Source organism: Alternaria arborescens (genome assembly GCF_004154835.1).
Source record: "Alternaria arborescens strain FERA 675 chromosome Unknown contig_28, whole genome shotgun sequence".
NCBI classification, from domain to species: Eukaryota; Fungi; Ascomycota; class Dothideomycetes; order Pleosporales; family Pleosporaceae; genus Alternaria; species Alternaria arborescens.
In genome coordinates, this window is record NW_021167883.1 from 66988 (window position 1) to 81539 (window position 14552).

Genomic DNA, 14552 nt, shown 5'->3' on the forward strand with positions numbered 1-14552 from the left:
GTGGTGGGGCGAGATGGGAGGTTTGGGGTAGATGCGCGTTCCAAGCTTCGCGAAACCCACTCCAGGTCACGAGATCGACGCCTCGCTATAGCACCTGAAATTCCATCACGTAACGTCACTCCATAAACAACATATTTCACCACTAATATCCCGAAAACAAAACATTGATGTCTTAGCCTGTCTCGGATTTCAGTGAATCCCAGACCTTGTTTGGAAGCGTAGATTCGTGATACAGATAAATATACAATGGCGAAATGAAAGTCGTCTGGCGTTGGCCGGCTACTTCGCGCTCTCTCTGATCTCTGCTTGCCTTCTCCGGCTTTCAGCAGCATATGCGTCCCGTTCCTCTCTGCGGAGCTGCTGTTCCGCCTCTGACCTCTTCGCATCCATTTCCTTCTGTGCAGCCCAGACTAATTCCGTTAGTGCGATCCTGGTGATGACTGCAGAAGAAATACTGACTTGGTTTGTCTGAACGCGAAGCCTCCTTCAATTGACCGACAAATGCGTCAAAGTCCTTCTGTCTCTGCTCCCTTCCTGCAAGAGCCTTCTTCTGCAGCTCCGGACTATACCTCTACACGGGATATAAGCAGCTATTTGGCGTATGCACGTGGGAAAGTATACATACCTTGAAGATTTCTTCCTCGGTTGGTGTAACATACCATACGAGCGCAGGGCCCCCTATGACAAGGATTGCGCCTCTAAGTTTAACATTAGCACACTCCCGTACGCCTTCGTAAGGCAAACATACCCGGAGATGGCTTTGATATAGGTTGACATAGAAGGCATGATGACTTCTTGGTGATGTTCAGAATCTCTCTGAAGGTGTCTTATAAGTTCCCGTTGTAGTTGTGGCCTTTGTATCAGAGTATCGGGGTTGTTGGTGGAGTCTTGTGCAGCTAGAGTGGTGAAGTCGACGATCCACACAAGTGCCATGGATTGTTCATCGAATGAAGCTAGCTCGACGCGCCGAGGATCACGTGTGCTTGCACCGCCACTGTGGCTGCATCATCCGGCAGTGGGTCTCAAGTGCTTGCAGGCGGCGAACGCTTACCCGAGGCTGAGGGCCAGCGATCAGCATCGTCGTCTGCGCGTTCATTGGTAGGCTGTTCTTGGACTGCATGATGTGTATGATCTCCAGCGGCTCTGCGACTTGGTCCGTATAGGGACTGCGTGACACAGACTAATTGGGTTGTTTTGCGCAGGGCTGATACTGATCATCACGTCGATTTCCCTGTCACTCTAGCTGACGGTGTTACTCAGGTGTCATTCGCAAATGCCTCATTTAATCTACTCGCATGCGAATGCAATTTAACAACGACGATTCGCCTGCTCGGGAATCCCAGTCGTCCTGGATTCGCGTTTCAAAGCCGAAGGAAGCTAAAGCGGGACCTTTTCTTATTCATTTCCTGGGTTGCACCAGCGCTGGGTGGTTGAAACGCAAGATCGAACTAATTAGAGGTCACCCCGTGTTTGAGGACGGCAGCGGCAGCCCCCAATTGGCGTTGCTTTGTACAGCATGTGCAAGTGAGGGTTCTACTATTGACATTCTTCCTTCAACACCTCGACTTTCACCTTCGTAAGGTCTTCCTGGTTCTTGGTGGCCATATGACCGTTCTTTGAGTTTGTACCACCCCTGTCAACTTTGCAAGCAACACGCAGCCCGGTTCACAGCCAGCTCGGCCAACGGCAAGCCCACGTCGACTACCAGCTTACGCTACGTACAAGCCTAACGAGCTCCGGCTCTAGAGAGACTGCCCCCCAGGTGCCTTTAAGAGCTGCAGCCCCGCCGGTCGGACGCGATCACCATCGCTCACTAGCCTCTTCACAGACAGCCTCGGGTTAGGCTTCTCCGATAACGCCGCCGTCATGGCGCATCGACAACAACACGACAATTACGCGCAGCCGCAGCAGCAATATTACGACCAAGGAAGACCACAGCAAAGACAGCAGCAGCAATACCAGAATTATGACAACCACTATGACCAGCAACAATACTACGACTACGACTACGGCTATGACCAGGGCGGCAATGAGCAATGGAATAATGGCCATTATGACCAGCAGCAAGGAGGGTGGGGCAATGCGCAGCAGCAAGGTGGCTACAAAGATGTGAATGGGTACTCGAGATCAGCACAGCCAAATCAGGGCCGCAGACACCCGCCGCAAGACCAGTATTACCAGGAAGAAGCGTACAATGAGCCCTACTATCAGCAACCACCATCCCAACAAGGTCAAGGACGAAGACCACCGCCTCAGAGCCAGCGTCCTCCGCAGCAGCGACAGGATTCGCGAAGCCGACCAACAGGTCGAGGAAATGAACCGCCGTCCAACCCACAACAAGGACGTAGTGCGTCGAGACCACCAGGTATGTCCCCAAGTCCTGATCTTTCCATGTGGCGAGGACGGCATGTTACACGTCTACATGACAACATCGCGTACTAATTACTGTCAACAGGCCTGGATCGTTCACTCTTTCAACCAACATCACCCAAGACTCTTGCTTATGACAACCCCTTTCCGACTTTCCCAACGCAGAAGTCGCAGCAAGGTGGCTCGAAACCTCTCGACCAGAGCATGGCACAAATGAACATCAAGGATAGCGGAGGACAAGCGAAGCCTGCGGGCTCATCTGGGCGAGGACAACACATGCCGCCTCAGAATCGAGGCCCACCACAGCCGAGGTCGATGCCTAATCCCCGGCAGGACTCAGGGCATTTTGAGGGCCAGGGCCAACGCCCTGTCCCTAACCGGATGCCATCTGGACAGCGACCACCACCCATGAATGTCGATGCTGGTAGAGGACAACAACCACATCGCACATCGGATCCCATGTCGCCTTCGAGGCGAGCTTTCGGCCCAAATACACAGCGATCTGCAACGATGCCTCATACAACACCAAGTGGAGGCCAAGGGACCGGCTACAATGGTCAGCAAGAATTTGCCGAGCCTGGTGCTGTGTCCGGCTACTATGGGCCTGTATCACCAGATTACATCCCTCCCAGGCCTTCAACTGCTGGTGGTGTGAAACAAAACGGACCTCCAATGCAGCATGGGCAAAGACCTCCTATGCCTCAGGTGCCACAACAGCAGCCACAGCCGCAATACCAGCCCCAAGCCCCGAACCAGCAGCAACAGGCTCACAGCGAAGAACAAGGGCTAGACAACTTTTACGATGACTATTATGGACAGGAAGACTCAGCGATAGATATGCCCAATTTTGATGCTATCCCGGAGACCAACAACAGGCATCGGAGAGGCGATTCAATTGACAACCACTTATCACCGTCCCATGATCTGAGCGCTTACGCTCCGCCAGCTGCTTCTCAAGATATGGGGCATAATAACCCCCAGGGGCAGATGCAGCGAAGCCGGTCACAACCTGATCTCAACGGGCAGTATGCGAATGGTGTACACGAAATGGCTGCAGATGCCCCGCCAATGCCAGGTGTGCCAAGAGCAAACACCGGCTTTGGAGGACCCAATGGTATGCCAAATGGCGTTCGAGGACGACAACCGCCTCAGAGGGGCATGGCGCCTGGTGGCATGCAGGGCGGACCACCTCATCAAGGTCCAATGCATGGCCAACCGCCCAACATGGACTCAAGATATGGGCGTCCTCCACCTGGGCCCCAGAGGGTCTACTCAGACGACACTACCTACTCAGAACCACCTCCGAACACAATGAGGAACTTCGCGTCGCCCGCACCCGGAAACTCTATCCAACGACCAGGAACAGCTGCACCCGCACCAAGTCGCAATCCGAGCGACCCAATGGGCAGAAGACCTGGTACTACTCAACCGCAGTCGAACCCAGATGCACTACCGGCGCATCCAATGCCTGTACGACAAGGCCTCATGCAACAACAGCCACAGGTACCGCAGCCCCAAGCACCTCAAAATGCAAGGCCACCACCCGTCAGACAATACAACAGTGAACCTGGGCGTGCCAGCTACGAAAGCAACCCATCCACACAGCGTCACAGTGGACAAGGTGCAGTGTCACACCCTGTTACCTACGATGAGCTCAATAGATTGCGCAACACTTTTAAGCAAAATCCGGCCGATGTTGTTACGGGTCTGAAACTATCGAAAAAGCTTGTAGAAGCATCGAGTGTACTTATCGACGAAGGAGGCACAGCTGACTCTAGGACAAAAAACAAAAATCGCGAGAAGTTTATCCTCGAGGCTCACAAGATCATCAAGAAGCTAGTCAGCAACGGTTCCCCAGACGCCATGTTCTATCTCGCCGATTGCTACGGGCAAGGATTGCTTGGCCTGCAAGTAGATACGAAAGAAGCGTTCACGCTCTATCAATCTGCTGCAAAGGGTGGCCATGCTGCAAGTGCTTATCGAACAGCCGTTTGCTGCGAGATGGGCCATGAGGAAGGCGGTGGCACCAAGAAGGATCCCCTCAAAGCCGTACAGTGGTATCGACGTGCTGCTGCATTAGGAGACACACCTGCGATGTATAAGATGGGCATGATTCTCCTCAAGGGGCTCCTCGGCCAACAGAAGAACTTCGGCGAAGCCATCAACATGCTCAAGCGAGCCGCCGATCGAGCAGATCGAGACAATCCTCACGCGCTCCACGAATTGGCACTCATCTACGAAGCGCAAACCGGCAATGAACGCGTCATACGCGACGAGGCATATGCATTATCGCTCTTCCACCAAGCAGCTGATCTCGGCTACAAGTTTTCTCAATTTCGTCTCGGACAAGCCTATGAATACGGACTTCTGGGCTGCCCTATTGACGCGCGCACGAGCATAGCTTGGTACACTAAAGCAGCTGCTCAGGAAGAACATCAGAGTGAACTCGCACTTTCGGGCTGGTACCTCACGGGTACATCTGGTATCCTCGAGCAAAGCGATACTGAGGCTTATCTCTGGGCACGGAAAGCAGCGTGCGCAGAGCCACCACTGCCAAAAGCGCTTTTCGCCATGGGCTACTTCACCGAAGTGGGCATAGGCTGCCCACGGAGTTTGGATGAGGCGAAACGGTGGTATGGACGGGCTGCAGGTATGTTCCTAAAACTTTGTGTTATATTGCGAAGGAGAATACTAACCTTTTCATAGCGTATAAATTTCCCAAAGCTCAAGAGCGACTTGAAGAACTCAAGCGTGGTGGAAGCAAAGTCCAGATGAAGCGAGAACGTCTTAGTCGGACAAACCAGAAACAACAGGAGGAGAATTGCACCGTCATGTAAAGGTCTGTCGTGCTATCATCTGGATGGGTTTCTCTCTCGCATTGTTCATGTGCATCTGTTTAGTCCTGCTGGCATTTGGCATGGCGTTCAGTTCCAAGCATTTACGGCGCTGCTGTTCTATAGTTTGCATCAAGCGAGTAAAAATATCCGCTACTCATTGCCTGCGAGCGCTGCTTCAAGGCAGTGGTTTTACGACTGTCGCATCATCTACAGCAATATCATCCATCTCCCTTGCAAACGCCTCAATTCTACCCAGTTGTCCTATGACATTCTTGATCAACGGCCATCTATCACATCCCAACACATATATGCCCCACAGCTGCGCCTGCAACACCTGAGGTAAAAGGCACACATCTGCCATGCTTACCGCATCACCCACACTATACCTCCCCCCGTACTTCCCCACCATCGTCTCATAAGCATCGAAACCCTCGTTCAGAGCTCTCTGTATGAATTCTCGCTGCCCATCTTCCGTCGCGCCAGCAACCTCTCGCAATCTCAATCCATTTCTCCGATTCGCAAAAGGAAACATATCTTGCGTCACTATCGCTACCAACTCTCTCACCCTTGCTCTCACCTCCGGTTTAGACACGGGCGGCAACAAGGGACAAACTGACGGGAATGTTTCGTCCAAATACTCCAATATGGCGGTGGACTGCGTGATTACGAAGCGTGATTTGGTGAAATGTCCTGATGATGTTGTTTCTTGGATCAGGACGGGTACCGCGCCGCTGGGGTTTATGGCGAGATACTCTTTTGTTCCGATGGTGGTCCTTGAGTACTTGTCTACGTCATGTGTACGGACGTTGGGTACGCGTTTTAGACACAGGGCGATGCGAACTCGGCGCGCACATGACGACCCTGCACGGTTGTAGAGGTGGTATGTCGAAGTTGTGTTTCGTGTTTCCGGCATCGTGAAATGTGTTGGATGTCGAAAATTCCGTGTCAGACTTCTGACGAGTTTTGTTCTCAATTAAGATGATTAATACTCGAACACCAGATTCGAGCAGAACAAATTGATTAGTCTTCTACGATCGGCGACATGAGTGAAGTGTCGGCCAAGCCGCTAGGCTGACAACTATCTAGCGCCCGCTGCTACCTACCTCTACTGCACCTAGTCACCATTCGCGTCACGTCCCTCTTAGCTGTAACTTCAAGCCACGCCACGCAGATACAGGAGACATTATGCTTCCACCTATCGATCCTACAGTGCTGCAACGCAATCCCAACTTTGAAATCTTGTACAAGGATCTTTGCACCCGAAAGCTCAACCCTAATGGCTCTACGAGAGATACGAAGAAGCAGCGCGTGCATGATGAAATACGAAAGGTAATGATACTCTCAATGTCGCATATTTAAGATTTCGAGATTCGTCCTCAATCTTTGCCGTCTCTTTCTGTTCGGGGTACTCAATGCATAATTCTGTGTTCTGTCGTTTGATCGTTTATGAAAGTTACGTCAGATCTGCTATCAACAACTACTCTATCCTTCCGTCTTTTCATACTTCGTTACTCTCATGTAGTTACGCCGTGTCCTGGCGTCACTCTTTCATGCTAACAGGAATCCAGACCTTAACCTCCGCCCTCACAACCTTGCATACAACTCAAATCCTCACAACATCATTGTCAACCCTTCCATCAAAAGCTATGGATCTGCCACCAGACCTCCACGCGGTTATAGAGATTGTGACTGCGCAATTGAATGGTCAAATCTCAGCATCGGATCGAGACATCCTCTCCAGCGACATCGGTTTCTTCCATTCAAACATAGGTCTCATCGCCTCCGCTCTATCGACCCAACTCGTCACCATAGCAGACTACCTCTGTATGATCGCCTCCCCATCATCCGTACCACCAATCTCCTCACTAGCAAGTACCGCCCAGACTCTTGAAAACTCCGCCACAGAGTCCCTACCCAGCGACCTCCAGGCCGCAACTACGCATCTAACAAACACCCTAACAACACTACTAAACACGCACTCTACTCTCCTCTCAACCAGCATCAAAACCCTCGAGCAAACCCAACAAGGCGCCTTAGCCCGACACACCAAATCATCCGCCGAACTCCTCCAGACGAAAGCCATCTTACTTGGTCTACAGGCTAAGATCCATACTCTACTCCATCCTCCACCACCGGAATTTGTGGATGCGCTGAAAGAGTATAGAAAGGGATTGGGTGGGGGTAAGAGGGCGCTATGGGATCGGGAGGCACTGGCAAGGCGAGAGTTGGAATTGTACGGGAAGGCTGGCGAGAAAGGGATGAGGGATTTAGCGAAAAGGAAGAAAGGCTTGGTTGAGGAGGCGGAAAGGATTGAAGCAGAAATCAGCAAGCTACAACGTGGGGAGTGAAGGTGGTATGGGTAAATTGGGGGGTCGAGAGCGTTGTAGCGTGGGAAACAGGTACACTGCGACGCCTGCAATTGTGAGGTATGGTACTATGTACCCACCCTGGTGCGTTAGACCAGAGCCAGGTATCTCAGTGATACGTGCCTGATCGTCTACCTCAACAAGCGTAGTACCACATCTTCTTTCCTCGAATCTACCATGAACCAGCACTGCAAAACATATATTCCATCTGACCCTTCATCATCAGAAGATTTCCTTTTCACAAACAACCTCATACTGCTCATCTACCACTTCACCCTCCCCTTCTATCCCTCCACTCCAGATTTTCTTCGCTCCCATCTTACATATACAAACTCTATCCACTCTAACCCCTTCCGCCCAGATGAACCCCTTGTATTTCTCGATCAAACTACTAGCATCAAAGCGCATCCAGCTCTTGCCATCTGGACCATGGCCTTCACCGTTTTGACGTGGTGCTTCTGCTATCGAGGTATCGGGAGATGTGGTGGCTTCGTTGCCATCTAGAGAGCCTGCTGTGGATGCAGTTTCATCTTCTGGGTTGACATCGTTGGTTAAGGTGTTTTGAGTGTCTTCGCCGTTGTGGTGGTGGTGGTGGTGGTGGTAGGGCGAGACTTTGTGTTCCATGTGCTTCAAGCCATCTTTGAGTCTTTGGCTCTTGGGTCGCCCCCTTCCATTCTTCTTCGGCTTCGCGTAGATTGTGTTCATTATCGTTGCGTGTAACCTCAATGGTCTAGTATCCTCCACCAGTAGTCCCTTCTCTGTGAACTGTTCTCGTAACGCCGCAGCAAAAGGTTGTAAGCGCTGTGATGGGTCTTGAGGCTCTGCGTATAAAACGCTTGTCTTATGTGGTGCTTGCATGGGAATCAAAGATCCTAGATTGATCGTCAAAGCGTCTGTGTCGGGCATGGCTGCTGCATTGAGGTTTTCTGCTATCTCGCCAGATTCGGCAGCCTTCTCCGCCACACGTCGATGGGTGATGTCGCGAAGAAGGATGTGTAGGTCCAAGTCTTGCAGATTTTGCTTCGCTTCTTCTAATTTTAGGGGAGAGAGACTCATTACTCCCAGCGTTAGATGCAACGTGCCAACTGGCCGGACAGCCTTTGTGGGTACCGGGCCATCATTTGCTAGGTCTTCCTTGAATCTCTCCAGTCCTTTTTGCAGTTGGGGTTTGCTCGTATCGGTGACCAAGGGTAGGCACAAGAAGTGTGTGAGTTGTGGTTTCTTTGCTCCGCCTTTGGTTTGGTTCTTGCTACCTGTATGCTTTTGTTGTCCGAGCGATGGTGAGATATCTCTTGCTGCGAAGCCCTGCAATGTCGTTCTGATTTCGGTGTTGTCGCGCAACTTCTCGCCATCTAGGAAGTCGTTGTATTCGCCTTTGGACTTCTTCTTGCCCATAATTGGTGATGTAGTATAGGATGCGGTATGAGAAAATTGAGCTAGAGTCGACTGTAGAGAACGACGGACGACTCTGTTCTTTCGTTGGTAGCGAGTAGTGGAGTGCGCGATAGCAGTTGTGATAGTAGCGCCGCGACTGATTGGTCCAGGAGCAGCCTGACGCGGAATGGTCGCAAAGAGCATAAGAAGTCAGAAAAGTTGTGCAAAAGCGAGAGTGGTTGAACGAGCGGTTCGAGGGAAGAGAAAGCGGGCAAAATCAGGCGCGCCTCACTAAACGCCACATGACAGACGGCAGACCGGCAAGGCTACAAGAACGGAACCGAGAAAGGACCTTACGATGGAACCACTCATGGTGTTGACTTTTCTTGGGGTCTGGGAAGTTAGCCTATCACACGCCGTACCAAGTTCGGCAAAGGCCATGTGCAAAAGGTGACGTAGGTCCCGAAGGTGGGGTGAGTGATATGCGCCCGCCGCTGGGCGCTCGTTCGGCCCTTCACCGGTAGGGCTGAGGAACAGTTGATGGCACATGTGTGCAATTTAAGGAACGGTTAACATTTATTCATATTCTATGCAATGCGATCAGACGGAAATAGAAAACATTGAGGACAGGCTATGTAGAGTACTGTAATTTCCTCCTTGGCCCGATGACGACATGTACACAAAAAGCGTTCCGAGGAACGTGAGAGAGGCATGTCGCACAGGAAAAAAGTTCGTCAAGGTTGAGGAGTGGTTGTAGGGCGCGAAGCCGGAGTCGAATGTCGCTCGTTGGAGAGTACGGTCCGAGGCTTGGCTGCTACGATGCCGTCTCCTCTAGCTGAGCGTGGCGAGTGCGAGATGGTTGCTCGCGCCGTAGCTCTGGCTAAACTGCGCCCTAGGCCTTTGCCTTCGCGGGCGGCTCTTCTTCCTCCTCCTCCTCGTCGCATTCGTCTTGGTAGAACTTCTTCAGAATCTCTTTGACGTCGGTGAACTCTGTCTTGGCCTGCTTGATAATCTTGGCCAGGTTCTCCTGCGCCTTCTCCTCGGTGATATCCTTTAAGCCTGCGTCGTCCTTGAGCTGACCGTAGTGTTGGATCTTCTCGCACGAGTCCTTGACTTTGGTGAGGCCGAGCGTGGCGGACGAGCCCTTGAGGAAGTGACCTAGCTCGCTAAGCTCCTTGAGGTATTTGCCTTCCTTCTTCTCGCTATTGTGGCGTTAGCCATCGCATTCGCCATGTGGCGGCATTGCGCGCGCAAGCACGCCATGGTGATGCCCGGGCAGACACAGGGGCACTCACAGCTCCTTGTCCATCTTCTTGAAGGTCTGGTCGGCCTGGCCAAAGAAGTCGTAGACGATGCTTTTGCTGAACTCGCGCTCGACTTCATCCTCATCCATCTCGAGAATCTGCTCAAAGGTGGCTGGGTCGATTTGGTCTTCCGCACCAGGGATCGACATGATGTCGCCGCTCTGTAGTGAATTTCTTAGGTTAGGCGGTTAAGCTATAGGCGCGTGTTGCGATGTGTGCAGCAGGAGGGTCGACACGTGCGGAGAATTGCAGGACATGGAGGGGCGCAGGCAGGAGCAAAGCAGGTAATGGAGGGGCAACACGAACCTTGTCGTCGGTAACCGACATTTTGAACAAGACCGAACAGCAAATCCGGGAAACAGAAAGCCCTCTTCAACCTCGAGGCGATGCTGTCGACACCTTCGTGTACTGGTGTCGCAGCGTTTCAAAGACGTGGGCGCGACGGATATTTTTTCGCGCCTCAGTAGTGGACCGTGCGGCTGTCCGTTTCACTGGCTGTGGCTGGATCTAGCTTAGTGAATGACGAAAGGGTCGGCCCGTTGTTGCTGTGAGCGCCGTTATTAGAGTTGTCGTCTTCTGCAGAGAAGAGTGGTTACGGACGCAGGGCAAGGGGGGAAAATGCGAGTGTGACTGTTATTGTCTGCCGAACTACTACGTACAGAGGCCTTAGTTTAGTCAACCCCTCTGCTCGTTTAGGTTGCTAAAGCCTCCACGGATCGGTTGCCGAGAGAAGCGACTGCAGCTATGCTGTTCGCGGTAGATTGGGACGACACGTCGAGTCGGTGAGATAAGAAGAAAGCAATTTAGCGGCAGTGATGGTCACGGGCACGTTGCTCATATACAGTCGGCCGTGTTCTAGAAGTCAGAATGGCGATGCTTGCATCACCGCAAAAGAGGGGGGGCACGGAATGATGAGCACAGAAATAAGGCTTTCGCTATATGTGGGTGGATACCTCGACGTCAATCGGCAGCCTTCACTCGCCGTTGATCGCCTGTCACAAAGCCCAACTCTACCCTCTGCCAACGGCTGACTGGCGACCATGGCCCCTATCGATCTCATCGGCTGTCCGGCCAAAAGTAATGTAACGCGCCCATGTCGTGTGGAGTCAGGCCTCTGACCTGGCAGGTTGCCCGCTCCATGGTGTCCTCTACGGCTGATGGAGCTAGTAGAGACCCTCGCTCGCACCGCTTTGTCCCGTCGGCAGCGCATGCAATCGTTGTGCGCAAAAGGTTGGAAAATAAAGACGGCAACTTGACAGTGTGCCAAGAAGGCCTGGAAGCGTTCGGAAAATTGCTATTGCCCGCTGTTGGAAGGGTCAGGGCGGGGTGCCAGCGTACGAATATAAAGAAAGACGAGGGTTGGTTTTCGTCGTGAGAGCAACGACGTCACTTCACCAGCCATCGTCATCGTGCATACCTACCCGGACCCTGGAACTTCATCTGCTAGCCCAACCCAGCAGCATTAACCGCACACAAATACGTCGACGGGTCACCGTTGAATTTCGCACGTTGCGCGCTTCACAATTGCCATGTAGCTATCCTATCAAAATAATCACAGTCGTTGCCAGCATACGGATCCGCCTATGCGAACAAACGCCATAGGTCCGGGTATCAAACCCACCAACAGGCATGCTCCATAGACCCTGACTTCTTTTCTTGCAGGAACCTGCACGCGTGAATCATACTCGTTCATCCGGCCTCCTCCGAGCTGCAAGGCGTCGATACTTTCCTGTTGCTCGTGCAGGGGGTACGGATGACGGAAGCAACACTACATGGAAGCGCCCAGGATCAGCGCCCGTGATTCAGACGTGCAGGACGAGGAACTTGCGGATCGCAGCTGCAGGGTAACCGAGCGGAGTGATTAGCGTGGTGGTTCTATCGGTGAGGACACTTGCTGAACGATGCGGTGTGCGGTACCGGAACAGCTTACTGAATAATGGAGAACGCAAGGCTGGGTTCTTGGAGGGATGTGCGCGACAAGAACCGACTCTGCTCCGCTTGTAGAGGGGTGACGACCTTTTGGGGATGCCGCATATGCAAGCCAGCGAAACCGGTCCGGTACGTATGCTTTGGCCTTTCGCGATGAAGGCGTCCCAGCGCGCGGGAACTAGCGTCGTTGTAGTACGAGGTACAGGCGATACCACATTAAGGAAAGATCTACAAATCATCGATGGTTTCACGATGGAATGACCAACGACTCGTGGGGTGTGGGGATTTAGTGGGTGATGTCAAAGCTGGAAAAATTTCGGTTAGGGATGGTAGCATCAACTAATTTGAACGAATCAGATACCTCGATCCGAAAACACAAGGGAAGATACGGTGACGCGGATGAGGGGATCGTGAGCCGTTTCATTTCTCGTAGACTCTCATAGAATTTGATACTGTATAATCTAGCCGCTGATGCTGTCTGTATGGTACAATGCTGGCGTCAAGCTATGCCATACCGAGGGTCGCTGATTCACGGAAGCAAGTGGAACAATGTCATGATGACTCTAACCCTTGACCTTGTAGATGGCCTCGGCGAGGCGGCCGACGTTCTCGCTGGTAATACCCGCAACCGAGATACGGCCGTCCTTGGTGGCATAGACGGAGTGCTGTTGTCGCGATTAGCGTAAAGTTCAAGATAGTTGCAGGATATAAACCTACCTCCTTTGCCAACTTGTCCATCTGCTCAGCTGTCAAACCAGTGTACGCGAACATGCCAATCTGCGAGGTGATGTGGCTCCAGTCGTGCTTGCTGCCGAGCTTCTCGAGGTTCTCCTTGAGAAGGGCACGCATGGTGATGATGCGGTCAGCCATGCCCTTGACCTCACCAAGCCATTGCTTGTTGAGAGAAGGGTCGTTCAGGATCTCAGACGCAATGCGGGCACCGTGAACTGGCGGGTTAGAGTAAAGTGGGCGGACAAGAATCTTGATCTGAGAGTCAACACGCTTCTTCTCCTCGGCAGACTCGCAGACGACGGAGAAGGCACCAACACGCTCGCCGTAGAGACCCATGTTCTTGGCGAAGGACTGAGCAAGGACAGGGCGGAGACCCTCCTTGATGAAGTGACGGAGGGCGAAGGCATCCTTGGTAGTGTCACCACTGGCGAAGCCCTGGTAAGCCATGTCGAAGAAGGGGAAGTGGTCACCAGCCTTGACAGCCTCAGCGATCTCAAGCCACTGCTCCTCGGTAGGGTCTACACCAGTAGGGTTGTGGGCACAGGCGTGGAGCAGGACAATGCTGTTCTTGGGCATGGCCTTGATGTCGGCAACCATTCCCTCAAAGTCGAGGCCAATGGTGTCCTTGTTGTAGTAGCGGTACTTCTCGACTTTCAAACCGGAATCCTTGAAGACAGCATTGTGGTTGGCCCACGATGGAGTGGGAATGTAGATGGTCTTCGCACCGGGGTAGTGGCGCTCGAGGAAGGCACCGCCAATGCGGAGGGCACCGGTACCGGAGATGGTCTGGGTGACGGCGATGCTGTCCTGGTTGAGAGGAGCTGAGTCCTCGCCGTATGCGAGCCTGAGGGCAGCCTTGGTGAAGTTGGGTACACCGGTGATGCCGGCGTACTCCTTGTCGAGGTTTGACTTGATGATTTTCTCCTCTGCCTCCCTCACGGATGGCAGAACGTAGGGCTTGCCCTTGTCATCGCGGTAGGCGCCAACACCTGCGCATGTCTGTCAGTCGCGCCTTCCTTGTGCTCATGTCACAATGTGTGTACTGACCCAAGTTGATCTTCTTAGGGTTGCTGTCAGCCTTGAAGGCTTCGGTGATACCCAGAATGGCCTGAGGAGGGGCGGTGAGCTATTGTCTGATGTTTCTCTCAGAAGCTATACTTACATCCTGGGATATGTTGTTAGCACTTGCGAAAGACGACTGGGGCCCAATTGCTTTTGCCACTTACTGGAGGACCCTGCGGTACCTGCGACCAAGCGGAGACAGCTCGGACACTGGTCCTGAGAGACAGCTGCTTAGTCGCCGCCTGGCGCAGCGCTGTTCTTGATGACGCGAGCATGTTGTGGTTGTGTGCGGGGTGGAAGGGGGGATTGGCAGCGAGGATGGGTGGAAGAGAGAGGGGTTATAGAGCTTCGCGGGTACAGTGTAAGCTATTGAAGCAGGTGGTCTGAGTGTGAAATACCCCAGAAAAGTAATAAACTCCCCGTTGCGCGGGCGCGAGCTGCTATGACTCGCCGAGGCACAGTCCCTCCGATTCGCTTAGGCCAGACATCCCTGCTAACTCCGACACCCGTTAACTAATTTTCATGGCAAATGCGCGCGTCGCGTTGCGTGGGGGACAATTGCGTCCTTTCACTATTGA

General features: G+C 52.8%; 6 protein-coding genes across 6 annotated transcripts; 2 read left to right on the forward strand and 4 right to left on the reverse strand.

The window, feature by feature from the left end:
• Positions 1-279: 279 nt before the first annotated feature.
• On the reverse strand, positions 280-786 carry AA0111_g9575 (hypothetical protein; the record flags this gene model as incomplete). Its single annotated transcript, XM_028656148.1, has 4 exons — positions 280-410; positions 460-571; positions 626-698; positions 749-786. The coding sequence occupies 4 exons, from the start codon at positions 784-786 to the stop codon at positions 280-282; spliced, it is 354 nt and encodes a 117-aa protein (XP_028502776.1).
• A 1080-nt stretch (positions 787-1866) lies between these two features.
• AA0111_g9576 (hypothetical protein) lies at positions 1867-5207 on the forward strand (the record flags this gene model as incomplete). Its single annotated transcript, XM_028656149.1, has 3 exons — positions 1867-2365; positions 2456-5020; positions 5077-5207. The coding sequence occupies 3 exons, from the start codon at positions 1867-1869 to the stop codon at positions 5205-5207; spliced, it is 3195 nt and encodes a 1064-aa protein (XP_028502784.1).
• A 1185-nt stretch (positions 5208-6392) lies between these two features.
• Positions 6393-7555, forward strand: AA0111_g9577 (hypothetical protein; the record flags this gene model as incomplete). Its single annotated transcript, XM_028656150.1, has 2 exons — positions 6393-6536; positions 6776-7555. The coding sequence occupies 2 exons, from the start codon at positions 6393-6395 to the stop codon at positions 7553-7555; spliced, it is 924 nt and encodes a 307-aa protein (XP_028502783.1).
• A 240-nt stretch (positions 7556-7795) lies between these two features.
• Positions 7796-8968, reverse strand: AA0111_g9578 (hypothetical protein; the record flags this gene model as incomplete). The annotated part of the gene is made up of 1 exon (XM_028656151.1): positions 7796-8968. The coding sequence occupies one exon, from the start codon at positions 8966-8968 to the stop codon at positions 7796-7798; it is 1173 nt and encodes a 390-aa protein (XP_028502752.1).
• Positions 8969-9839: 871 nt separating this feature from the next.
• AA0111_g9579 (hypothetical protein) lies at positions 9840-10578 on the reverse strand (the record flags this gene model as incomplete). Its single annotated transcript, XM_028656152.1, has 3 exons — positions 9840-10149; positions 10243-10412; positions 10558-10578. 3 exons carry the CDS (start codon positions 10576-10578, stop codon positions 9840-9842), a joined length of 501 nt encoding a protein of 166 aa, XP_028502748.1.
• Positions 10579-12743: 2165 nt separating this feature from the next.
• Positions 12744-14249, reverse strand: AA0111_g9580 (Aspartate aminotransferase; the record flags this gene model as incomplete). The annotated part of the gene is made up of 4 exons (XM_028656154.1): positions 12744-12845; positions 12898-13901; positions 13960-14038; positions 14139-14249. The coding sequence occupies 4 exons, from the start codon at positions 14247-14249 to the stop codon at positions 12744-12746; spliced, it is 1296 nt and encodes a 431-aa protein (XP_028502772.1).
• Between the last annotated feature and the right edge of the window lie 303 nt (positions 14250-14552).